General features: G+C 32.2%; 2 protein-coding genes across 5 annotated transcripts in view; one reads left to right on the top strand and one right to left on the bottom strand.

Annotated features, from left to right (window-relative positions):
- The window catches only part of LOC129913031 (acetylcholinesterase), a 44,445-nt gene extending 25,153 nt beyond the window's left edge, over nt 1–19,292 (top strand). For 2 of the 4 annotated variants that reach the window (XM_055991372.1, XM_055991373.1), the window contains 2 exons: nt 5,385–5,560; nt 7,501–8,217. In XM_055991372.1, coding sequence (XP_055847347.1) covers nt 5,385–5,560; nt 7,501–7,622 — 298 coding nt within the window. In that variant the 3' untranslated portion in view covers nt 7,623–8,217. Of the gene's footprint in view, nt 1–5,384; nt 5,561–6,109; nt 6,196–7,500; nt 8,218–19,059 lie in introns of those variants that run through there. The other 2 variants (XM_055991374.1, XM_055991375.1) reach the window with 2 other exon arrangements.
- A 4,588-nt stretch (nt 19,293–23,880) lies between these two features.
- On the bottom strand, nt 23,881–27,065 carry LOC129915446 (uncharacterized). Its single transcript, XM_055994989.1, has 2 exons — nt 24,891–27,065; nt 23,881–24,826 (listed from the first exon to the last, which is right to left on the bottom strand). Exon 1 carries the CDS (start codon nt 26,998–27,000, stop codon nt 25,081–25,083), a length of 1,920 nt encoding a protein of 639 aa, XP_055850964.1. The 5' UTR covers nt 27,001–27,065; the 3' UTR covers nt 23,881–24,826; nt 24,891–25,080.
- Nucleotides 27,066–27,302: the final 237 nt, after the last annotated feature.

The following is a 27,302-nucleotide window of genomic DNA, read 5'->3' as shown; positions in this document are numbered from 1 at the left end:
CGCTGCTGATGTCAAACGAAATTTTTCGTCGGTCTCCACGAGGACAACGAAATGCTTGCGAAAACTGGACCGAAAAATACTCAAAAATTGCAAAACATAAATGAAAAAAAAGCAAACACGCATGGCAGAAAGACATGCAATGACAAAATGAACAACAAAAACAAACAAAAAAACTCAAAATGTCATTTTTCCACACACAATGAATGTCCCCGGCAATTGTTTGTGTGTGAAAAAGAAGTTTAGACTTTCAATTTCGTTGTGCCGAACAGCGTACTACAGAACGAAAAGTTGAACGAAATTTTCGGGTTACCATTTCGTTGTTTCATTTTTGTATGGGATTTTTCGTTTCTTATCAGCAGCGTACTAGGCTTTAATTTTGACCAATTGAGGCTATCCTCTCCTAAAAATAAAATGTACTGTACGAGTACTTCGATTGAATAATTTGCCTTAAAACAACTGTTCATTGTTTTCCGCTAGCCCAGAAAGTTAAAATAAAAATCGTTTTTACTTAATAACAGTTTTTAACTTTTGAATTAAAAGTCTTCCTATCCTCAGGCAAACGCATCGCAAAGTTTTGTAAAAAAAATTGCATTTGAAAATATATTTTTTTTTTAAATTTTGTTTTAAAATTGTATGGGAATTTAAAATACCTCTATTAAAATAGTAAAGACAAAAAGAATAATTTTGGCGATATTTTGGGATTCGTCCGTTTTCAGGTATTAATCAGCGGTTTACAATATAAAAAACATTCAGTTGTATTTATTAGATTAAGCCCTGCTTTTTCAATCGTCAGATAGACTATCAGAAGAATAAATGTCACTATAAAAAAAAAAACTTTTATTCCTAGGAATAAGCTCTAACTTAGGTTTATCTAACTATTCAAAAAATTAGCCCTAAGTGATATTTAATAATAATATTTAAATTGCCTTAGATAAGGTTGCTTACATTGCTTCTATAATTGGCTGGCCATTGATGATTAACAAATCCATAGTTGTTTCAAAAAATGCAACAGATCTAGCAATTTTAGTATGTACAAAATACTGTTATATTCTGTAAGCAAACAAAATTCACCAAATTTTATCAGACGAATGTATTGAACTGGAACATTGCAAAAAACTAAAAAGATTTGAGAAATGATACCCTTCTTTAACATTTTGCCGATGACGAATTTTATCAACAGAATTGACCTCCACACAAGGAGACAGAAAGCTTCCCTATTTAAAACATATTTTATTCACTTCATCATATAAAAAAATAGAAGATATGGCTGCTTCTTTTATTTGCTGGTAAGCAGTGTCTTGCCCTTAAGATATTATTTTTGTGTACCTACCAGATTCAATTTCTTTTAAAAAGCTTTGAATATAATACTTATCCGGATTTTGTTTCCATACAAAATTCTACAGCACAGCTCAACTAATATTATCGAACGAATCAAAATAATCCCAATCCAGCATAGCGTTCGCTAAAAATATGACCACATCCCCAAAATAATATGGTAAAATAGTTTGTTTGAATACCAAACATTTTTTTTACTTTTAATTTTCGTTCATGTTCTAAAACTTCAACATTTTGAAAATAATCTTACTCAAGAGATTTCAGTATCACATAACAAACTCTTTTTTAAGTTCTGAGTTCTTGGGGGGGGTCATGACCCCGTGACCCCCCCCTTGTATACGCCGTTGTCTGTTATGATCTTGATGTTGAGGGGATCATAACTCTCCTACGTATCTTCTTCACACTTTAGTGATCCACCTGTGGTGTTCGCCGGGTCGATCTCAAAAATTTGCGGCAAGTCTTCCGGTTTTGTGTTGTTCCATTTCTGAGGTCAACTGAATGCTGGTGTTTTTGCATTTGTACCAGGAGTTTTTAAGTCCTACCTTTTTTCTAGCCTTTTTGTTAATTACGATTGATGGCTTTTTAAGCCACATAATAGGTGTGTTTTCTTGGCAAAACTATCCGCAGTAGGATAACATGTAAACTCCAACTGCGGATACGGATAAAAAACCCAAAAAACTCAGCTCATGTCGCACATTAATCAAAGTTGTCTTTTGGCTATTCTCCTTTGTATGCAAAAAAACACTTATTTTCCTTAAAATTTTCAGTTCTTCTGAAAATTTGTCAAATTTTTCTTTCCATAAAAAACTTTATTCGGAATATAAATTGATCACAACACACAACACTTGTACGCGTATTGGTGTCAATGTAAATAAATGTGTGCTGTGAGAAGTTTGGGGCTGGTTTCTCGACCGATTTTTCGGTGGGAAGCAATTTTTTTAGTTTTTAGTTTTTGTTTTCAATGTTTTTAACGTTGTGTACTGCACTTTTAGTATAATCGATGCACCGTTACGGAATGTCACAACTCACAACGTCTTCATAGCACACCGTAGCGCACACAAGTGTGGTGTGTGTATGGGCACTTTTATGAGCTTTTTATGAAAAAGATGAGACAAAATTTGTATAGATTTTATCTATTGTTTATATGCTATACCCATTTTGTATTGCTTTATATTTTATTATGTTGATTTCGTTTTAGTAATTTTCTGTGCTCATGGGTTTTGTCAATGATCTTTCGATAAAGTAAGCTGCCGTTTCTCGGGTGTATGGATGATGTGAGTGAGTATCAGTGTTTATTGATTTCAGTTGTTATTGGTTTGCTGCAATCTTTGTATGTTTGCGTTTGTTGTTATCTCTCTTATGTTTATGTTTGCGAATTTTATTTTATCATTTTTGTGTTTTAAATTAGTTTTTTCGAGCATATCTAATTTTATTAAATGGATATGTTCAAATAAAATAACTACTAAGGATATCGTCCACGTATATTGAATACCTTTTGTTTGTAGATATGTCCTTTGTCCAATCGAAATCGATATTATTGGATCTACCAATTGCCCGCTCATGGAGTACCCATGCTAGACCCATTTCTTTTATTTTTTTTATGTAAAATATTCTGGTTGAGTAATAGTGATTAAAGGTTTTTTTTTTATTTTTTAGGAGTTGATGGATGTACCTACATATATTTTCATATTGGTGATGTTTCTCATTTACAGTAAAGGAAAGAACGAACGATTTTTTTCGAAAGAAGAGTAAATGTCTAACCCCTTTGTTGAAATACCTATGTCATTTTAAGAAAAGTGAATTGATCTAGGTATATCTCCAAAACTATTTATCCTAGCGGAGAAGTTTATATTTTCGTTTTCTTATTAGATATACATAGTAGCAAAAGGTTAAAATTGTAACTGTGTGTTTTTTAAGGAATGTGACAAAAATGAGGCTATCCACCTGGTTCATTTGTCCAGGGTTAGTTCAGGATACCCCAATATTTTTTTCGCTAACCCACCTTAGTTTTAAAATTATAATAGAATAATTTTGTTTTCAACTAAAAAATCACAAAAAATATTTTTTTTTTTTTCAGTGTAAAAATTGTTAGTTTTGCACTGTGGTTCGTTTGTCCAGGGTAGCCCAACTTTTTTGTCTTTAGCCTATCCTTTGTTTAAAAATTATGACAGTAAAATACCTACTATTTTCAAATAAACAACCTCTTAAAAATCAAAATTTGTTTTTTGTTTTTTAGTGTTAAAATTGTAAAATTGTTTTTACCCTTTTTCTCAGTTAACCATGGTAATTCCAACAAATTACATCACTATTTTTTTGTCATAATTTTTGAACTAAGGGTGGGCTAACGAAAAAAAATCCTAGTTGTCCTCGACTAACCTTGGACAAACGAATCAGGCGGATAAATATTAATTCAAAAAAGCATATGTAGTTTTTTTGTATTCCTGTAAAATGTATTTAAATGGAGTGAGCCGGTTTTCATTCTAACTCTTACCCATTAGATTATCAGCTGTCTTTCTATGGAGACGAGAATTATGACCCAAAAATTGGCATTAACGTCCTGAAAACTACCGTCACGAACTCGGATTTTAGTCATAAGTTAACGTTTGACATCGACACTTTGGTCATTGGTTTAAGGTTGCGTTCACACTAAAAGTTCAAAATAATGCAGTGAAAAACAATTTTTTTACCTAATGTTTGAGTGAATTCGAATTGTTGCTGCTATTATTTTTGTTAGAAGTGAATATGATTATTATTATTTAAAAGTATTTTTTTAACCTGTTTTGCAATTTATTTTTTTATTAATGAACGGATTGGTAATTCTTGTTAAAATTTATTTTAATTTTGATGTCTTAGAGATACATTTTTTTTAAATAAAATAATTTCCATGTGTGATGTTTGGAGAATATATTGTTGCATTTTTTACATATTTTGTTTTAAATTGGTGTTGTAGAGAAGAGTATAGCTAGTACCTATGCTTCATGTTTATTATAATCTTGTTAATTCATTATAATGACAGCAGTCGGCTATGATTATTATTACTACCTACGTTATTTCGCTTGAGATTTTGTTTTATTGATTCTAAGGTTTGTGATGTTTAATCTATGTAAGTAATCAAACTTACCTTTTCAGCAATAACATTAATAAAGTGCCAACATAAATATCACAAACATAAATAAATACGATATAATCTTATCAGTGAAGTAGAATCATTGAAAAAAAACTAAAAAAGACTATTACACTAGTTTATATCTCAAATAGATCCTATATCCCAGTATTTTTCTGCATATATTTAAACTTTTAAATCGAAAAAAAGCATTCAAAAGATCGACTGAATAAGTCTTTATGATTCTAACGGCCGATTTCTTGACAGAGTTCTAGTTCTTGAACTAAAAAATATATGACAGTTCTAATGATGTGAAGAAACGCTCGAGTTATAAAAATTAGAACTTAGGAAAAACCTAGAGCTAAAAGTAATAGATTTAAATTGATTTTAGAACTTTGTCAAGAAATCGGCCGCTAATGGTTTTATTGTTTTCTTCTTTCAAAGAGTAGGTATTAGTATTAAGACCATATCTTTGTCAGATCCTAAATACAAAACCAACTATCAACAAGTTCTTTCTATTAAAATTTTTTTGAACCATCTTCGAAGTAAATTCGCAATGACTTGAAGCTGATCAAACTCCTAAATATGCACTTAAATTATAAAGTTTCGAGTGCATTTTTCAACTTCATTCCTCAAACCTGAGTTGAGTTCCAAGAATGGTTTATAGAGAACATAAAATCATATTTGTTATTTCGATATACCCTTTCAACATATGTAATGTATACGTAATGTATTCTGAATATGGTATAGATATTTTTGTTTTGATATTGAACCTACCTTGAATAACTTTTTGGTTACAAATAATCAAAATCAAACCATATTTAAACTTGATAAAAATTAGAAAGATGATCATCGTGAAATTCTTTATGAGAAACTACTGACATGGTAGCGATTTCATTGGTGTAGTGTAACTTCGTAATTTTTTGTTGTTGTTTTTGTCTTGCAGGAACCCATCAGTAGATGGTGAAGATTGGCCACTCTACAGTAAGGAAGATCCAGTCTATTATATTTTCGGGGCCGAGGATGAAAATAACAAGAAAACCGAAAAACTAGGACGTGGGCCGATGGCATCTAGATGTGCTTTCTGGAATGAATATCTGCCGAAAGTCCGCAGCTGGGCAGGTAAACATAAAACAAATTTCTTTAAAAATTATAATTCTCAAGTTAAGTAATTTTCTATGGAAAATCCAATCATGTTAATTATATAGGAAATTCTTTCTTTTGCGAAATGCTATTTTTCCCCTTCCTTCCTAAGTCTCTGTTTGTATAATGAAATTCTATCGAAAAAAAATGTATTTGACTATCACTTCTAAACAGACAACAAAATTAGAATTAAATCAATTCACTTAATTCACTTATTGTACATTAAGTACATTAATTATATATTTTTTCACTCAAATTTTACTTATTGATTTTAATTCTTTTGCCAAAATTATCCCTTTTTTGATCTCAACTCCGTAATTTCAAAAAATGTCTTCTTCCACCATATTGCAAAGAATTTAAGTATAGCAATATAAATTTAACAAAAGGAATTTATTTCACAACCATCTATTTATTTACATTATTTGAAAATCTCCTCTTTTTCTTATAACAAAATTAAGCATAGTGTTAATTTTTTTTACAATAAAAACATTAAACACTCTTTCTATTGATCTGTTTTTATCCCGCGAGGCATGTGCTGTTCGCTGCTGATATTGCTGCTCATTCTGCCTTTGACCATGAGGCAGAGTCAGTGGTGAATTTCGACCCTCTCCATGGTGAGAAAAACTAGACCTACTTGCACTTCTTCGGTTCTTGGTTGTTGTTGCTTCTTCGTTGCTGATTTGTTATATACTCGTAATTAACATTAGTACATCTAACTACTCATTATATTAATGTTTTTGGTGCTCATTTCCATACATTAGAATAATTTCTGATGCTTTTGCATAATTTTTTTAGACCAGTTTTATTTAAAAGCCTATTTTGAATTTTTGAGTCACTTAGACCACACACAAATTGCCTAAATAGTGCCCTACCCACAAAATGACTCAAATTCGTACGCATTTGTCATTTATTTTAATTCAACTAATGAGTCACTTATATTTTCACTCTGGTTCTGCTATCTCTTAAAAAAATAAAAGCTCTCCATTAAATTGTTCTTTTTAGCGAAATGTAATTTAAGGTATTCTATTTATTTTAAATACTTGAGTAAAGTCCTTTTCAAAATTTGGATCAGTTATATTTAACAAAAGTAAGTCATCCAATCTTCGTGTTCATAAAGTAAAATCTTCACCCCATGTGAGCATAAAAAGTTTTCGAGCATCCGTAATTTTTTTAAATATTTATTTTATTAAATGTAGTTCACTTATTTCTAATAATAAAAATATTAGGTCTGATCCATTCCTATCGTTGAAACAGAATTCTAACTTTATTTATAAAACTTGCGCATATCAACCATGGGATTAATTTTCCTCATCACCACTGAAATGTTTTTAATAAAAGGTGAAATTTCGGAATCAAAGGACTTGAGATCTCTGCTCAACTAATTTAACTTTATTTAATAAAAGTGCTTAAAACTAACATTAGATTAAATACTAACTTTTAATAAAAAATAAAGTGAGAGTGTCTTTTATCATTATTATAAATGCATTTATAATATGTACAATAAATATCTCAGTAAACACATTCTTCTAATATAAATAAAAAATAGTTATAAAATAATATAAATAAAAAAAATAAACATTCATAAATCATAATATTAATTTGAAGGTTAAAGCGCATTTTCATATTTTTCCCCGGGCGCCATTATGGCTAGAGCCTGCAGTAATGGAACTTTTTTTCATACAGTTACCCATACCGCTACCGCATACCTTTCGGGTGTGGTCATTTCTTAAGAGTGTTTGTTTTGTAGGTGCTTTTTCAAAAAGTGTTTTTCATTTAGAAAAACTGCAAAAATATTAGAACATTCAAATTCTATTGATTTAATAAATACTCATTTTGCCTGCAATTTCGCAAATACTAACAATTACTTTAGTTATATGTATTCATATCATTAACTTAAGAATATATTACTTTGTCGACAGGTGCATGCGATGATACTGAAAAATTCAACAGGATATCATCTTCATCAGGAATAATTCTAGCAAACAACGGGATCATAATAACTACGCTTATATTAACAAGTATTATTAGCTTTACAAATTAAAAAAAAAAAAAACAAGTAATTTAAAATTAGTTTTATAAAAAAAAAAAAAAAAATGAAATCAAACATATGAAAACACACCTTTACAATGTAAAACAAAATTATAAACAATTATTATAAATAAGCAACAAGTTTAAATGCTTTAAATTAAATAAAACTGTTGTATTTTTTTAAGTATAAAAGTTGTGAAAGGAAATATAATATAAATGCAAAAGTTGTGAATCTCACATAAAACAAAATAAAACATTGAAATCATTTTGGCAATGTATCACTTTTTCCAAGAACACAATATAAAATGGAAAAATAATTTATAGACAAAAAAATAATAATAAACTAAAAAATATAATAATAAAAAAAAAACATACTTAAATAGTAAATTCAATCGAAATGATTTTAGAAAATATAGAAAAGATACCAATGTATTAAAAAAAAGTAGAGAACACAAATATGTACAAGCAAAACGAATTAGATCTTTAAATTGTGGATTGGAATTTTTACAATCAAATAAGAAATAAAAAAAAAGTAAAACATTTAATAGTATTTATTGATAACAGCACAATGAATTATTTAATTTTATTGAAAAAAAAAAATAACAAAATACACAAAATATGTTATATAACTATAAGTTTCATTTTTATGTTGATGTTTATGTTTTCAAAATAAGTATGACTGAGTTTATAACTGTAAGGCAGCCCTGCGTACTTGCACTCATAATTGTAAGCAAATTACTATTTGCTTGAGTTGCGCAACATTTGAGTTCGAAAAAATAAAAAAAGACAAACATAGTTCAGTCAATGAGGAGTCAAATATAGAAGATCAATATAAAACTGTGACGTCAGCAAAGTTTGGATACAGTATAGAAGATTTCCAATTTCAATTGATTTAGAATTAGAAAGGTCCTTGCAAGTTTTCTGCGAAACAAGTCGTTTTCGAGATATTGTCAATTATGCGTTTTTTTTCAAAATGGCGGACCAAATATTACACAAACTGAGATTTGTCCTCAGAATAAACCCCTTTTTAATGCTGCATGCAAACCTTGCCGAGGCCACAACTTTTTTTTACAGATTTTTCCTATTGACTGAACTAACAGGGGATATACTATCTAGCAGTCATGTGATTTTGTATTATGTTGCTTAACTTGCAGGAAAATTGCAGAAGAGCGATTGTTCTTTTGCTCTTATGAATTATATAATATTTGTAAACAATCTTATTTGTACCTTTGTTTTTGTACTTTTGTTTTTGATACATTCCGAGTGTTTCCTTATTCGTACACAAATGTACTTTAAACTGATTCATGGACATTTTAAGAAACAAGTTTATCTGTTTTATTTTGGAAAGGCCTTCTTACTTACTTCTTACTTCGTGCATCCTCTTTAAGACCTTTGAATCTTAATTATACTTCTTTTGGCTAGTTATGTACCTATGAGTAAAACTTCCTTTGCCGAGCGGCCATTTTTATTGGGATTTTTTGACACAGAAATTTATTTATTTTATTGGAATTTGTATCACCCCGCACATTGGTGCCTTTGGTAATTTCTGGCGTCAAAAATCATTTGCACGGCCATTTCTTGGCGAAAAGTCATGAAATTTGGTACACTGACGCATACATGTAGCATACATGAGGAATAAGAAAAATTTGCCAACTTCTTTTTATTCAAAATGGCGGACAGAATAAGCGTTTAAAGGTTTTCGATCTTGGATTTAGGTATGAATAAAAATTTCAAAAATTTGTAAAACAAAGTCCAAAAGTTTGAAATTAGTAAAACACACTTTTAGACCTTTTATTATGCTATTTCTTCGTTTTTTTTTTATTGCAGAATTTTGACATTATTTCGTATTTATTTTTCATAAAAAATAACTATTTTAGCATTATATTAAAATATATAGTTAAAGGGAAATGTATTGGTGTTTTTGTGAGGGAGGTTAAAAAATGGTGCCAATTGTAAACAAAACGCAGGGTTTATAAAGTATTAATATTGAATCCATGTCTTCATAAAATTTGATATATAATAGCTAGATACATAAATAGAATATAAAACGTTTTTTGGTATTTTTAACAGATTTGTCAGTTTCTTATATCTTAACTTAAACCGCATAGATCCATGCAAAATAAAGTCACATTTTTTGAATTTTTAGAGTTTGCTTAATCCATTCACATCCAATAATAATTCCTTCAAAAGAAGTTTATTTGATTTATGTATATAGCAACCAATAATCTGCCAATTTTCTATCAAATGTCTTTTTATACGGTTGGATGATTTTATTAAAAACATTAGACAAATCATTGGTAGAAAATCGGCTGACAATTGCCGACAACTTTTTGTCTTCCAATTAAAAATTGTCTGTTTGCACTGTTGGAAGATTTTAGAAAACAACAAATTGGTAGACTCAGAGGGAGACGATTTTTTTAGAAATGAAGTATTTGTGAAATCATTAGGGCAATGTTGTTGGAAGATCTTCATCCAATAGCCATTTTTTTTTTTAGAAAATTGGCTGTCAATTTTTTGTTTCTGTCATTTTTGACAGATCAAATTGGATTTTTACATGTTTGGTGGAAAATTCATGAAAATTCGTTGGAAGATCTTATTCGTGTGTACTTAGCCCCATTAACGCCCGTATTTATTTATTTTTTGTTCAAATATTTGTTCCGATTGTTCCTTAGAGGTTCCAGGACCTAAGAAAAATTTGGAATTGCGAGGCGGTAATGGGTTTCTCTTTTCTTGCTTACATTTATATATATATATTTTTATATTTTACATTAAAATTTAAAAAAAAAAGTTTAAAAAAAATCAAAATCTATTATTTTTAAACAATAATAGATATAACATAGTTAATTGAAATTTTTTAAGGTTTTTTCTTTTTCTTAAAACAGCCCATGAATCATTTCCCAAAATATTGTTTATTGAATTTATGAAAAAAGTGTGTATGTATGATAAATTTATGTTTCTGAAAAATTTGTTAAAATGTTTTACACATGAAAACATTTATGAACTCATTTTAATGAAAGTATAACGACTGCATTCATGCTGCTGTAATTGTGTTCATAAATATTTTTTGAAATCCATACTTTAGGTATAACATGGCAACAAAACCTTACAATTATGAACTCAGTCTATAGTAATTGTTCCATAAAAGAACTATTAACTATATTATTTTGTTTATTCTTTGCCACTGAATAAAAAAGCAGAAATAAAAAAAATTTGAACCGAAAGATTGGGTTTGAAGAACATAAATATAAAGCTTTCTCTTTAACTCTTTAAAAAAAAATGGTACCATTGTGCTTTATTCACGATATCTATTTTGTATACAAAACACAATTATGGTCCAAAAAAAGTATTTTTACAAGTCACAAACTGCGTTGAATTTTTTTTTTGTTAAAATTTATTTTTATTTGGGTCTAAAAAACAACGCAGGTTTTATTTACTTACTTGCACAAGAAAAATTTTGTATTAATAAATATAAGAGGACTAAGCCAAAAAAAATAAAATTTTCTTAGTTTCTTCTTCTATCGTAATATCCTAAACACAGTGTTGCTAGAAAATAAGTTTCCAATACGGGAAATCGCTACATCAACAACCAGATGAACTTATTTCAAAAAATTAAATAGATCGCCATTTTCAATTTCGAGAACAATCTTTGAAGCTAGGCATTATGCAGAAAAAAATTTACGGGACTCAAAAAAAGTGACAGTTTGTGTGGTGAATCTTTAAAAAAAAGTTCTATCATTCTTGGATCAATGTTTTTTAGGATACCTTAACTTTACATTAAACGGGTTTTTTTCAACTTTCTCGTGATCGGTCTCGCCTATTTTAAATAATTTATATATACAGGGGAAAATTTTAAAATAATGAAAAATTTAATAATAAAAAGTGATAGTTTGTGTGGTGAATCTTTAAAAAAAGTTCTATCATTCTTGGATCAATGTTTTTGAGGATACCTTAACTTTACATTAAACGGGTTTTTCAACTTTCTCGTGATCGGTCTCGCCTACTTTAAATAATTTATATATACAGGGGAAAATTTTAAAATAATGAAAAATTTAATCCCAAACAAAAATATTTTCTGTAATTTTTAAAAAGGAGTTAGCTGTTTTGGAATTTCGGGAAAACTCCAATTAGTAAAAAATGACATGTCAACGGAGAATGAGACAAATTGGGCTAAATACCCACCACAAACGAAACCTCTGTTACTGAATAGGACGCTATATGCAGTATTTTTTTGCTATGGTATCGAGAAATAAAAATAGTAACCCAATACATTTTTGCTGAATCTCCAAACTTATTGCAAAAAAATTTTGAAATTTAGATGAAACTGCAGGAAACTGCACTTAAAAATGGAAAAAATGCGACAAATCAGCGTTTCTGGCAACACTGTGCTTAAGATATTTCGAGATATTTAAAAAAACAACACCAAATGTAGGGGGTTATAATATTTCCTAGAAGTAGTGTTTTGTTTTGCCTTGCTTTAGCAACTATATATTTTCGTCTCTGGAAATGATCGCATTCCACTTTGAATGGAAATAAAAAAAAAAAATGTGCAAAATTGTACGTGTGGAGGCTTATAAATTAACTGTCAGTAGAAAACTAGTTTTATTACAAATAAAATTTTGTACCGGTAAAGTATAGTTAATGAGCAATAAAAAATATGCATATCATGTTATACACAAACACTTATTCGAGTTATTAATAAAGTGATTGCAACTGCAATCATTAAAATATAGTTGTTTTGATATAAAGGGTTTTGAATATCTTTGGAAAATAAAACCGGACAAATCCACATAAAAGCTATGTTATTTTGTATTGAAATTTTGAAAACTATTCTCACTTGTATTTATACAAATACATAGATATATTTAAAATAAAACAGTGCCGCTAAAATGTTTAAAAAAAAAAATGCATTGAAAACCCTTTTTTGTGTTTATTAAAAATAGTTGGTTTGTTTTAATTTTGAACGAAATGCATTTATGGCTATTTTGCTTATATTAATTGTATTCAGAACCATAATTGCCATAACTGCATTATTAATGTCAAATCTAGCATTATAGAGAAGAGCAAAATACTGTGAAATTATATAATTATTGCTAATGCTATTTTTGACATTGTAGTTTTTCCTTTTAAGTTTGTCAGTTTCATTGTTAAATTCCTTTTATTTTTAGTATCTTCCTCTTACTATCTTCGGGTGACCAGTGCCATAAGGTGTCTACAATCCATTGTGGATTTGGGCCTCAATCAATAAGCTTGTCCAGTCAATTCGTATGCGAAGTTGATTAAGGTCCCCTTCCACTTGCGTGTATCACTTTAGGAGAGATCTTCCTCTCAAAATCTAAAGACGACACCTCCGTTAATTAAAAACGGCTACGTAATTTACCGTAGAAATTTTAATAGGGTAATGTTAAAAACTTTTATTATTGTTTATAAAATCAAAAAATTCACTCAAAAAACATTTTGCATCTAGGTTTATTTAATGCACGAATCAGTTTTACAAACCTATTAAGATGAAAAATTAGGTTACAACACGTTATTTCAGTAATCAAAAAGCCCCCACTTATAATGGGTTATTCTGCTATCTCAGAGAAAGAATTAAATCCTTTTTAAATCGTGAAAAAGACCAAACCGCAGGACCAACACAAAAAAAACTTAGTATCGTTTTGATTCTATGAGTTCGGAATTAGTCTTTGAAGCTCGAAGCTTCTATATTTACCTATGCAATATTGCCATAATGTTCGAGTGCCATATATTACTCTTCAATGAAAAAATGTAAGTATTGAACCAGACTGGTAGTTTTCCGGACTTGAGTTCCATAAAAAAAAGTCTTTTGGAGCTTCTGAAAGGAAAGGTTGCAAAAAAAGCTTTTAACAGTTCAAAGTAGCTTGTGAAAACGCTTCATGTTGAGTGGCAGAATGATAACAACCTCAAAATTACAAAACTAATCACGTGTAAAAAGCAAAATAAAGGTGCAAAATAAAGGGCCTAACAATAAGTCCAGGTACTGTATTATACATATGCACACAGACAACGGTTAAGAAAACGCCTAAAAGTGATTTATAGCTGGACCTGATTACAACACATATTTGCAGAATAGACAGCAGTCAATAAAGCCCGGACCTGATGCCTTCAAGAACATCAACCAAATTGTTTAGCAGAATTTAACCAATGCCAATTACGACGAACCTTCCGTAGACCAACTCTTTTTAGAAGAAGTTGAAATATCCATCCCATGCCCAAAGCTTTTTTTACCTAACCATATCAGGGTTATCAAATAAATAAACAAAAAATTTAACACAAAAACCCCCAAAACATAATCGCTTAAACATCTTATAACTTGAGTTCTACTAATCGCATGGCGGAGTTTAGGATTTTCAGATAAAAAAAAAATTACAGAGCATCAGTTCTTATATTTATTAAATATAAGAACGGTTTAAAAAGCTCTGTAATTTCTTTTTTTTTTAATCAGTCTAATATTTATAATAGGGGCTTAGTACTTAAAGCTGCTTTGAACTACTTTTTCAATTGCATAATAGTAGTTGAAAGCAACATTAAGACTTTAAGAATCAAGCAGTAGATAAATGCCTACAAAGGAACGCAGCTAATGTGAAATAGTATCAATTTAGTCTATTCACAATAATTGGAAAACTCACGTTATTTAACCCACCGAAAACCATATAAAGCTCAAAATTAAAGTTGGCAGACAACAGATTGCATAGAGTCATTTGGGGTAAGATCGCTCAGTGGGTCAGAGCGCGCAGTGCTTATTTCTCGAATTGTGTCCAAAAAAAACTAAAACGAAAAATGAGGAAATCAGCGCTTAGTAAGACGTCAATAAGTGATGACCTTCGCGATTATGTGCTCAGCTCCATTTTATTTTAAAAGCGGGTTGAAAAAACCCGGCTCAAAAAAAAAAAAAAAAAGTTGTGCGGGAAAAGTGTGTAGCTTCGGCGTGGGAGCATTATATACTGAGAGTAGTACATATTTTGGAATTGTGCATATTAATATTTGATTAAAGTCAAAAATTTGTTAGATTTTGTTGTATTTTATTATAAATTTGGTAAATAGAAAAAAAAAGTACCTTTGTGGGTAAAATCGGGCAGTCCATTTGTGGGTAAGAACGCGCACTTCTCCCCATATTAAACATTTCTTTTTTCAACAGGACAGAAACATTTGAAACTTGAACTTTGAAAAACGAAGGCTGTTATTCATGAATTCCAAAAAAGAAAGGCCGTAATCTTCTAATTTAATTCGAAATATTTTTTTGTTTGTTTTGTTTTATAAATAGAGTTTAAGTTTTTGTATTTGAACTTAATTTGTTTTTTCTTAGCATTTTCATTCATTTTATAGTCTATTTAATAGACCCGAGCTCCAGAGCAAAAATAGAACAAATTCGTTCAAGACTTTTTATTGGCGATTATGATTCCTTGGCATACAAGAATACTCCAGCCAAAAGTGCTACTAAATCCGTTGGTGCATTTCTGAGAAAACGGCAACACTGGTCGGTTTTCAGTTTTTTTGATTTAACTCGAAAACCAAGCCTGATTTTGAAATGGTTCAAAGACACTTTTCATAGCAAATTAAATTTTCTGTCAAGTTAAGATGGTTAATAAATTTTAAAAATTATTTTTGACTAAAATTCTAACCTAAAATCAAAGAAAAAAAAGTTAAAAAATTGACAATTTTATTTTTTCTTACTAAATCAAGGGGCATTTTGTGTATGTAGCCGGGACGTCCAAACTTTGTACTAATGAAATAAAGTAGAGGTAAAATCCTTTGATAATATGCAATTTTAATTTTTTTTTGTCAAGAAACAACTTAAATGTACCTATTCAAAAATTAGCACTTTTTCTAAATTTCTGACTTTTTTAGTTAAAAGCAAGTTTTTAAAACTCGATAAAATCGTATTAATTGGTAACTTTTTGACTTTTAAAGTAAACATACTTCGAAGGATTGATTTAATATAAACTAAATATGGCAAACAAAAAAATTTATTTGCATCCTTATGGCCTTTTGTGCAATTTTGTGTATGTGCATTTTTATAAATACGGGTTGAATGGATGGACGGAGAGCCATTAGCTTTGGTCTATTGCATAGAAGAACATTTAATACCAACTCTTTTACTGTTTTCAATGGCCTGAAAAACAATTCTTGAAAAATCTGCGACCAACGAAAAGTTTCTCTTGAAAAACGAAAACAATACTCTAATGAGTTTGAAACAAAATAGCTCAGGCAAATTAGTAAATCCAATTGCACTTTTCGCGGGATAAATTTTTTTCATGGAACGTGTTTAGGTGAATGTCCTTATAGTAAAAGTGAATTTTTTGGGATGATAAGATATCGGGAACAGCCGCCATCTTGGAAAAGAGGTCGGTGCCGTTTTTATTTTATAACTCCATTTTTACTCATTTAAACCAAAAATGTCCAAGGATAGACTTATTATAAATTAAATTATCTAAAAAATGATATACAAATGAATTCCGTGAACTGGTTAAATTCAATTTTATAGTCGGTCAAAGTCCAGGTTCTTCTCGCAAGGTTAAGACAATATGACATTTTTCCAAATATCTGAAGAACTTTTTATTTGTTTGGGATTTTCTTAAAGAATGAATTATAGCACTTTTAAATATCTATAAAATGAGCCCTTTCTCGTAACTGTAACCAACATAATGTATGAGCCACCTAACGTCGAAGCTCACATTCTACTAGTCAAAAGTGAGAAAATAACAAGTTTTCTTCTATTAGATCGAGCAAATTTTTGAAATGGAGGCATAACCAAAATATAAGTAAACAGTTTTTTAACTATATTCGTCTAAATATTGAATTCAAAGTTTGAAATCTTTAATGTTAACCTTTATATGGTTTTCGAGGTTTTAAATGAAGTGAATTTTGCAATTAATGTGAATAAGCTAAAGTGACATTATTTATAATTCTAAATATAAGAACTGATGCCCTGTCATTTTTCCTAAACATGAACACCTCAATCTCAGCATTACGATAAGTATAACTCAAGATATGAGGCGTGTAAGCCGTTATGTTTTCGAGACTATTGTGTTTAATTTTTGATTGTTTATTTGAACTATTGAAATGTTCAGTTAAAAAATCGTATATCATGACTTCGACGTTTGGTTGCTTCTGCAATGTGATGGTTACAAAAACAATAAAGGGTTCATTTCATCGATAATTAAAAGTGCTATAATTCATTCTTTAAGAAAATCCCAAACAAATAAAAAGTTCTTCAGATATTTGGAAAAATGTCATATTGTCTTAACCTTGCGAGAAGAACCTGGACTTTGACCGACTATAAAATTGAATTTAACCAGTTCACGGAATTCATTTGTATATCATTTTTTAGATAATTTAATTTATAATAAGTCTATCCTTGGACATTTTTGGTTTAAATGAGTAAAAATGGAGTTATAAAATAAAAACGGCACCGACCTCTTTTCCAAGATGGCGGCTGTTCCCGATATCTTATCATCCCAAAAAATTCACTTTTACTATAAGGACATTCACCTAAACACGTTCCATGAAAAAAATTTATCCCGCGAAAAGTGCAATTGGATTTACTAATTTGCCTGAGCTATTTTGTTTCAAACTCATTAGAGTATTGTTTTCGTTTTTCAAGAGAAACTTTTCGTTGGTCGCAGATTTTTCAAGAATTGTTTTTCAGGCCATTGAAAACAGTAAAAGAGTTGGTATTAAATGTTCTTCTATGCAATAGACCAAAGCTAATGGCTCTCCGTCCATCCATTCAACCCGTATTTATAAAAATGCACATACACAAAATTGCACAAAAGGCCATAAGGATGCAAATAAATTTTTTTGTTTGCCATATTTAGTTTATATTAAATCAATCCTTCGAAGTATGTTTACTTTAAAAGTCAAAAAGTTACCAATTAATACGATTTTATCGAGTTTTAAAAACTTGCTTTTAACTAAAAAAGTCAGAAATTTAGAAAAAGTGCTAATTTTTGAATAGGTACATTTAAGTTGTTTCTTGACAAAAAAAAATTAAAATTGCATATTATCAAAGGATTTTACCTCTACTTTATTTCATTAGTACAAAGTTTGGACGTCCCGGCTACATACACAAAATGCCCCTTGATTTAGTAAGAAAAAATAAAATTGTCAATTTTTTAACTTTTTTTTCTTTGATTTTAGGTTAGAATTTTAGTCAAAAATAATTTTTAAAATTTATTAACCATCTTAACTTGACAGAAAATTTAATTTGCTATGAAAAGTGTCTTTGAACCATTTCAAAATCAGGCTTGGTTTTCGAGTTAAATCAAAAAAACTGAAAACCGACCAGTGTTGCCGTTTTCTCAGAAATGCACCAACGGATTTAGTAGCACTTTTGGCTGGAGTATTCTTGTATGGCAAGGAATCATAATCAGCAATAAAAACTCTTGAACGAATTTGTTCCATCCAAAAGGGTCTATTCAATAGACTATTAGTGAAAACTTGAAAGTTTTGAAATAAAGTTTTGTTTAACTAAGTATAACATTAAGTTTTTAGACATTTAGTTGCCGTAAACTGTCAAGATTCCTATTAAAATTATGTGCGCGCTCTTACCCTGACTTTGGGGCAAGAGTGCGCACTTCGACTTCATTTGGTTTTTGTTTTTAATCATATGAAATATTTAAACTAAGAAACTTTTTTTCTGTGTTTTCTTGTTCCCAAAGTATAGGTTTATCAAATCTAAAAAACATTATCCTGATATCTCTTACAGAATCTTCACAATTTCGCCTTAAAGTGAAAAGTGCGCTCACCTACCCCAACTGACTCTACTCACATTTTAGTTTTACCTACACTCCCAAAATTTGCTCGATTAAAAGAAACTTGCTTTTTTTTTTACTAGTATAGCCTGGTACGCTGCTCGCGCTAAATTTTAGCTCCCATACAAATTATCAAAAAATTTTATCTGAGCTAAAATGGAATCCCATACAAGTTATCGATAACTTGTATGGGAATTTTATCTCAGCTAAAATTTAGCGCGAGCAGCGTACCAGGCTTATACTGTGAACTTTGACGTTAGATTGCTTCTACAATATGTTGGTTACAATATCGATTGAGGGCTCATCTTTATAATTAAAAGTATCTACTTACATTCATTATTCAAGAATTACCCAAACAAATCAAAATTTTACAAGTTAGCTATATGAAAAATTACAATCTGCCGTTCACCTTGCCAAACAAATACGGACTTTGGCCAACTATAACATTGAATTTGATCTACTCATGGAATTAATTAATTAATTAATCCTATCATTCCAACAAATTAATTTGTATGATAATGAAATACACCTCAAAACATTTCATGAAAATATGTCCCGCAAAAATGGAAAATTTTGACTAAATTTCCTGGGCTAATAACTATGTTGAAGAGTAAATTTTTGTTTGTTTGATTTTTTCTTTATTAAAAAAAATTTTTATCTTTTTCATTCTCTATTTAGATAGGTGCCAGACGAACAACACAAAAAGTGGCCATTAAAGTAGATTTCAAAAAAAATACTGGCCTCAGTCAAAAAGGGCCCAAAACAAAACCAGATGCGCTACGGAGAAGCACGAAATTGCTCATATACCTACCTACTTAGTTTAAGTTGCTATAAATTGTCAAAATTTTTAAATTCAAATAAAATGCACTATACTGGATTACAAGAATTTAATAAAAAAGTTGAAGATTGAATATTATTTTAATTATTTAATGACTAACTTATGCAAGTTTTAATAAAATAAAGTTTGTAATTATCAACAAGGACATCTGGGTTCTAATTCACATTATAACATTTCATCAAGAATATCTTCTGCTAAAATTTAAGAACATTTTACTCTCAATACGTTTTTTTGAACTAATTCCCCTTTGATGAAATAAAAGCAATTATTTTCAGATGCTGATATTTTTCCCTTCATAAAAATAAGGTTACAAGATCTAAACAATTTGGTTCAGCGATGAATCTTGTTATCATTTATTTAAGTTTAAATGGTCACTGTGGCGTATGTGTAACATTTGCTACATTTAGAGTCTCCTAGAACTAACTGTTTTTTGCAAGCCTACTAAAAATTATTAATTAGCATTAACTAAAATTAGGAAAAAAGTGAAAAAATAACAAAAATTTAGTACTCCATTTTAAAAAAAAAATGTACCTCATTACCTATTAATTATCAATTTTATTTATTTTATATTTTAAACTGACACCTTGTAGATTTAGTCCATAGTTGAAACAATCGAAAAATAATAAAATGAAACCAAAGCCATAACGCCAAGAATTTTATCTCTGGTAATTATTTAGCCAATTTAACAATCGTTCTAAATCTCGTTAGCTCTTGCTTCGAACGAAAATCTTCCATTCACCGAATACCCACAAAATCCATTGGTTTTCTCTCTTTCCCTTTCAAGCTTGAAATTCTCAAAGGGATTTTTTTGTTATCATGCTTAAAATTTAAATCACTAATAAGAGTAGAAATTTACTGTTGCGCACTTTTTTTAAAGAAAATTTTTACACACAAATGATTTCATCAATATCAATTTAATTTACTCATTTATATATTTTTGCTCTTTAAGAAATCTTTTTCTTTTTTAAAAATGTTCCAGTTACATATGTATGTATGTACGACGTACGTACACGTGACCATTCAAATTTACGAATTACGTTTGCATACAAAAGACAAACAATCAAAAACCAGTTGATGTGTCTCAAATGTTAATAGTATCTGCTTTCTAATATAGATTTGTCAATTCTCTCTTAAAAATTAGAATTTAAGTAATGTTACTAAGAGGCTGGTTAAATTATTTAAGCAAGTTAAACTAAACAACTTTTGAGAATGTATTTAAGATATCTTATCAATACGTTCTAGTGGTATAAGAAAGATATACATACATATTTATTATTTATTTGTCAACTGAAATATAAGATTCACTCTATTTTATCATAGAAAGTCATGATACGCAAAGAATTCTCATTTTTGAAACACGTTTTTACTCGTGTGTTTTTGTCATTAGAAATTTTCAAAAACGATACATTTGTGAGAGTTGAAATAATATAAATCCACAAAAGCGAAAAACTTAGTATTAAACTATATGTTTAACTCAAGTTTAAGCTATTTACACAAGCTTATTATATGAAAAAAAGAAAAAAAAAAGGTAAACAAAAATTTTTAAAAAAATTTGTTTGGACAAAATTTTTTATTAAAATTTGAAAACATTTTATTCTTAAAAATGATGAGAAATATCTGTGTAAATATTTGTAAAAAAACGTATTCACAATTTGATGAAATTTACGAGACTAACTGAAAACTATGTTAATTTTGGTAGCACTGTCCACAAATACATTCCACATAGTTTGAAGTTTGGATATCAGCTCTTTTGTTTTAATTGAATTTTTCAGACGTCAAAAGTGAAGCACATAATTAAAATTTTAAATGTATTTAAATATTTGTTAATTAATACAATAAATATATTTACTTAACAGTAAGTACCTACAACAAAATATGTAGGTATTTCATTCTATTGACGACATAACAGCGTTTATTTGAAGCACCTAATGAAAATGTGTCCAGCAAGCTGTAAAGGATTATTTTTTTAATGCTCCACAAATTTCAGTTAAAAAAGAGGTTGTCTGTAAAGCCGGTTTACGGACGATGATTTTACGTGATAACATCGTCAGAAAACAGGTTGTGTGGTTTTGTTTAAAATGAGTCAATTGAAGAGTTTACTTTTTTTCAAACAATCATAATTTACAAGAAAAAGCTAAAAAAAATACCTTTTTTATTTTCTCATTATATTATTTTTTTTATTTTAAAAGCTTACAAAAAAATTATGCAATTTAAAAGCCAAGTATTTCTTCTTTTATTTTTAAATTTTTATAATGCGCAAAAAGCATAAAAATAATTTATTATTTTCATTTATCCCTGCAACGAGCACTTGATGTATGGGTGGATGTTCTAGAAGGTAGTGGGTACCGCATAAGCGCGAAAAAGACAGAATACCTATGCTGCCCATTTTCTGATCCACACAGGCCTATTCCTGACATTTATTTGAATGGTGTAGTGCTTCCCAAGTGTGAAAAGTTTAAATATCTGGGGTCTATGATAAATAAATAACGAAGGTACTTGTGATGACGATATCAATCATCGCGTAAGCGTAGGGTGGATGAAGTGGCGGGAAAATTCTGCTATCTTCTGTGATCGAAAATGCCCCCTAAGCTGAAAGGAAGGCTCTACACCGCAGTTGTGCGTCCAGCACTCACATACGGTTCAGAATGTTGGACAATGTACAAAAAGTATGAGAGTAAGTTAACGGCAGCTGAGCGATGAAGATGCTTCGCATGACAGCAGGAGTAACAAAGCTTGATAGAATTAGAAGTACGAAGATCCGAGGAAGCCTTCATGTTAAAAATACCATCTCCCAAAAAATTGAACACGACCGACTAAGTTGGTATTGCCATGTTCAAAGGAGAGATCCTGAGAACCCCGTCAAAAAAGCAATATCATATAACGTTCCAACACGAAATAAAAAGAAAGGTAGGCCTAAAAACTCCTGGTACAAGCAAATGCAAAAACACCAGCATTCAGTTGGCCTCAGAAACGGAACAATACAAAACCGGGAGGCTTGCCGCCGATTTCTGAGGTCAACCCGGCGAACCCCACAGGCGGATCACTAGTGTGAAGCAGTAACGTGGGAAGGTTATGATCCCCTCGACATCGAGATCATAACAGCGCCGAGAAAAAGGAAGAAGAAGAATCATTTTCATCAAAAAAGCAAAGAAAACATGAATTTTTATCTTCTCACGTCATTAATTCCATTTTTTCCCTTACAACCTATACAAAATTTTATACCATCTGAAAGTTTATTGTCTTAGCTCAAAATATATATATTGATCAGGTCTATGAGACATTTAGGTTAGGTTAGGTTAGGTTAAATGGGCTGACAGTTGATCTTGTTACCGTCACACTTAGATCAATGTAGATCCCTTGTGATACCCTGAAGTATTGTAACTTCCTGAAAAAGTGATAACCTATGAATGCTATGGTTGTTCGAGCCATTTGGAGGACTTTACAAAGTTCAGTAGGCTATTGCCTGAAAGTTCCGAAAGTTCTTCTAATTCATTAAAGAAGTAGTTTCCTAAGAATTTTTTCCTAGTGCGACAGAGTGCTGGGCAGTGACAGAGGAAGTGAACAGTGTTTTCCTGTTCGTCCTCATTGCCGCAGCCTCTGCATAGATCATCCGTACTAAGCCCCATTTTCTTTTTGTGGTATCCTAGTAGGTTATGTCCCGTTAAGATGCCTATTAGTGATCTTAAGGAAGGTTTACTAAGTAGTAAGATCTTGTTTGATTTTTTCTCGTCGAAGTTCGGCCATAGTTTCCTGGTGTGACCGCAGGATTCTAGGAGGTTCCATCTTTCATTTGTTTTTTGTGAAATATTGTTGACAATATTTCGTTTTATTTCACATTGTGGGATTCTGATGTTATGGTCTATGAGAGAGGGATCAAGAACTGAGCCCTCCCTTGCAAGCTCATCCGCTTTTTCGTTGCCGAACACATCACTGTGGCCGGGAACCCAGCAGAGTCTTACATTATGCTGCATACCAAGAACCCTAAGCTCTTCGCGACAGCAAGAAACAAGCTTTGACTTGATTAAGGTGGCAGAAATCGCTTTTATTGCCGCTTGGCTATCAATGAAAAAGGTGATGTCAGCAGGTGATATCGCCATCATGGATATTTGTTTAGCAGCATTTTTCACTGCCAATATCTCGGCTTGGAAGACACTGCTGTGATCGGGGAGCCTGAAAGAACTGGCAAGGTTAAGGTTTTCTGAGTAAAAACCTGCACCAACCCCAGTATTCATTTTCGAACCATCAGTAAAGATGGTGATAGTCGACTCATTTGAGAAAGGTACACTATTTTCCCAATCTTGTCTGTTTGGGAAACTGACATTAAAAGACTTGTTGAAGTCTAAGTAAGGGGTCATGTAATCTGTACTTACGTTGTTGCCAACATAGTTAGAAAGGATCGTAGTGTGGCCGTTTTGACTAGTATTCCAAATGTTGGTTTGACTGAGTCGTAGGGCACTGTTTGCTGCTAATTCTTGTACAAATAGATCTAAGGGAGTGAGATTAAGGATTGCTTCCAGCCCTGCGGTTGGAGTGGACCTCATCACCCCCGTAGTGCTAATGCATGCTGTTCTCTGTACTTTGGTTAGGGTCTTCAAGTTCGTGGATTTCTCCAGAGCTTGCCACCAGACTAAGCTGCCATAAGTCAGAAGTGGGAAGTGAGCTTGCACCAGGAGTTTTAAGCTGTCTTGACAAGATTCAGTCCATTGGTTATCAGGCCCTTTTAGGGAGCCTATAGGAGTGACTGTTTTGGAGAGGATCTTCCTTAGTCTTGCCGAATGATTTGTACATTCGATAGTACTACAAAAGTTTCTCCAAGAACAGCGTTTGGCTCGTTGAGTTTCTGTCTTAAATTTTCTTTGACTGGTTTTGTAGGATTCCCAATCACTTTCAGCTCTAGTGCGTTTAGCACGATTGAAAAGTTTTCTAGTTTCTTTTCTTAAGTTACTGAGCTCAACTGTCCACCAGGGTGGTTTGTTGTTTTTCTTCGTCGCGGTAATAAGAGGACAACTTTTGTCCAATGCATCGCGTAGAATTCCTGTGAATTCCTCTGTCAATTTATCTAAGCCATTTGGGTCTAGATTATTATCAGTCCTCAGGGGACTGAGGTTCTTAACTATTTCCCTATTGAATACCTGCCAATCGGTACGCCTATTATTCCTAAAGGGCTTATTGTGCCTATCAGCATCAGGGATATAAAATTCTATTAGCCTATGATCGGAAAAAGAGATATCATCTAAAACCTTCCATTTTTCTAATAGGCAAGTGTCTGAGTTATTCGTCAAAGTAATATCAAGAACCTCTTCACGTGTTTTTGTAACAAAGGTGGGGGTGTTGCCTCTGTTAGCTACCACAAGGTTATTTTCGATAATATACTCAAAGAGGGACTCGCCCCTAGTATTTATGTCAGTGCTTCCCCATTGCACATGATGTGAATTAGAATCACAACCTAAAATGATATCAAATTTGTTCTTACTTGCAAAAGATATCAACGTTTTAGTGATATCTGCCGGTGGTCCTTCTATGCTATCATACGGCATGTAGGTGGAAGATAAGATGAGCGTTGGAAGCCCATCGCGTTCCAGTTTAACCGTAGTCTGGTCAATGTTGCTGTAAGTAGTTAGAAGAAAAAGATTAAACTGTTTCTTAGCTACTATGCATGTTCTAGGGTTACTATTTTGACTGTCAAGATTTGACTTGTACAACAGTAGTTCTTTAGATTGTAGACCCTTGATATTCCCTCTTACAGCCCAGGGTTCCTGTATCAGGGCTACGTCGTATTGTCTACTCTCCATGAGGTAGACAAGGTTAGCAGTTGCGGCTTTACTATGATGAAGATTGATTTGTAAGATTTTCAATTCCATTTATATAATAAAGTTTAAGTTCAACGCATTACTAACCTGTTTTCTCTCGTTGCGAATCAATCTAAGTTTGCACCTAGTGATCCCAACGCGTACCTTAAAGTCAGCCTTCCTCAGGAGTGGTAAAGATTTGTGACTCAATCTCACCACCACTTCGGTGCCATCATTCGTTCTTTCACACTTGACCCATTCCCATTCTCTGCTTAAGAGATCACTATTCAGGGATAGGATGTATCTCTCAAGCCGTTCGCTGGGAAGGGCCGGGCCTTTGACCAACAGCCTTCCAAGAGGTCTGTTGAGATCTTTTATCTCCTTTACGTCGATGAGACGTAGTTCGGCGCCTTGCCATGGAGCTGATGTTTTCTGCAAGAACTCCCGAAGCCATTCGAGAGTCACGTCATTCTCACAGCACATCACCTTGAAACCATGGACAGTCTTGAGGTTACCGAAGAGTGGAACCGTCCAGCTCTTGACGATAGCCTCATTGACTTGCTCCAGGATTCTTAGTTCAAGGAGATGCCATTCGTCTTCAGTCAGTTTACGTGTAGGCTTACCATAGTCAGCTATAGCGACGTGGTGACCTTTTACGTTATCCTGAGAGGTTCTATACTTCTTCTTCGTCTTGTTAGGCGAAGAGCTGGTAGGTGAATTAGCATCGTTCCTAGCTCTTTTGGAGGTGCTAGGTGTGCTTTCAATTCCCTGTTCTGCCACTGCACGTAAACGCTGTTGTGATTTGTCCAGTGCTACTCGCTCTTTTGCCGTGAGGGACTCGGGAGTCCTCTTAGCAAAGCGACGGACAATCTTCTCAGCGTTTCGATTCTGACGGCGGCGAATCTCGCTTTCATCGATCGGTCTAGCCCTGGTCTTTTTGCGTATGACCGTAGCTAGGCTCTGGAACGTCGAATTGATCGATTGGTTTGCGGGATCGGGTTCGGTGGTAGTGTTTCGGTTATCCTGTGGGCTACGGCCCACCAAGTTAGCTTCGCACCCCACCTTACCTTTTCCCTCGACAGTATTGTCTAACTCACCAACTTTACCAGTCGTACCACCAGGCGGTAGGACTGATTTGGCAGAAGAAAGGTTACGGTTTACGTTTACAGATTTGATGGTGGTGTTTTGGGTAACCTGTGGGCTACGGCCCACCAAGTTATCCTTGCACCCCATCTTACCCGTCCCCTCGGTTACAGATTTGATGGTGGTGATTTGGGTAACCTGTGGGCTACGGCCCACCAAGTTATCCATGCACCCCATTAAACCCGTCCCCTCGGTTACAGATTTGATGGTGGTGTTTTGGGTAACCTGTGGGCTAAGGCCCACCAAGTTATCCTTGCACCCCATCTTATCCGTCCCCTCACCATTTGTGCCTTTCTCATCTGCTTTAACACTCGCACCGCCAGACGATACGACCTTTTTGGTTGATGAGTTGTCAGACGCAACGCCGTGTGTCCTCACGCTCAGGTCGGTAGTGTCCTTTTCAGACGATTGCTCGTTTGCTATCAAGGCAGTAGCACCCGACGTAGATGGGAAGTCCCCTTTCCCTTGTTTTGAAACATGGGGGGCGGGTGGTCCCATCACGGTCTTACTACTCGGAATTTCTGAAGAGGGGGGGTTTGGGATAAGTTTAGCTTTTCCCAAGCCCTCCCTGTCCATAAAGGCACGAGCATTGTGCAGCCTCATTCTGTCATCCTCGGACATCTGGTCCCAGTCCAGCTTTCCTAACCTCCGGATTGTTCTCTTACAGGTAGAGATTCTACTCCGCCTTGACGAGTTAGAGAAGTTGGAGCTCGCAACGGATGATATCATGCTGGCGCTATCATCGACGTCTATCGCGCTGGCTCCGTCCTCCATGTCTAGGTTTGAGAAGGGATCGAGAAGTAAATTCTCCTCCTCCTCAGTTAGCTGAAGTTTCTTAGTGTTTTCCATGGTACTATCAGTTAAAAATTCGTTTCTCTGCTTATATGTTTCAGTTCTGAAAGAAAATAAAGAAAAAGAAAAGAAAAGAAAACAAAAAAGGAAAAAAGAAAAAGATAAAAGAAAACATTTACAAAAAGAGCTAGAATTTTTTGAGTTCGATCAAATTTCATTAAAAAAAGCAAAAAAACATTTATTTTTATGTTCTCAGGAATCAATTTTTTTGAAAACCTATACAAAATATATTGTATAATTGTGTGGCTTGTAGTTGGTCTATTATTATGTGTGATATACCAAATGAAAGGTAATTGTAT

The sequence above is a fragment of the Episyrphus balteatus genome, chromosome 3 (assembly GCF_945859705.1).
Source record: "Episyrphus balteatus chromosome 3, idEpiBalt1.1, whole genome shotgun sequence".
NCBI classification, from domain to species: Eukaryota; Metazoa; Arthropoda; class Insecta; order Diptera; family Syrphidae; genus Episyrphus; species Episyrphus balteatus.
The sequence above is the reverse complement of the archived record's forward strand: the minus strand, read 5'-3'. Positions and strand labels throughout refer to the sequence as shown.

Coding starts and splice junctions, on each gene's coding strand:
- LOC129915446 (XM_055994989.1), bottom strand. CDS start 27,000: ATGGAAAACACTAAGAAACTTCAGCTAACTGAGGAGGAGGAGAATTTA.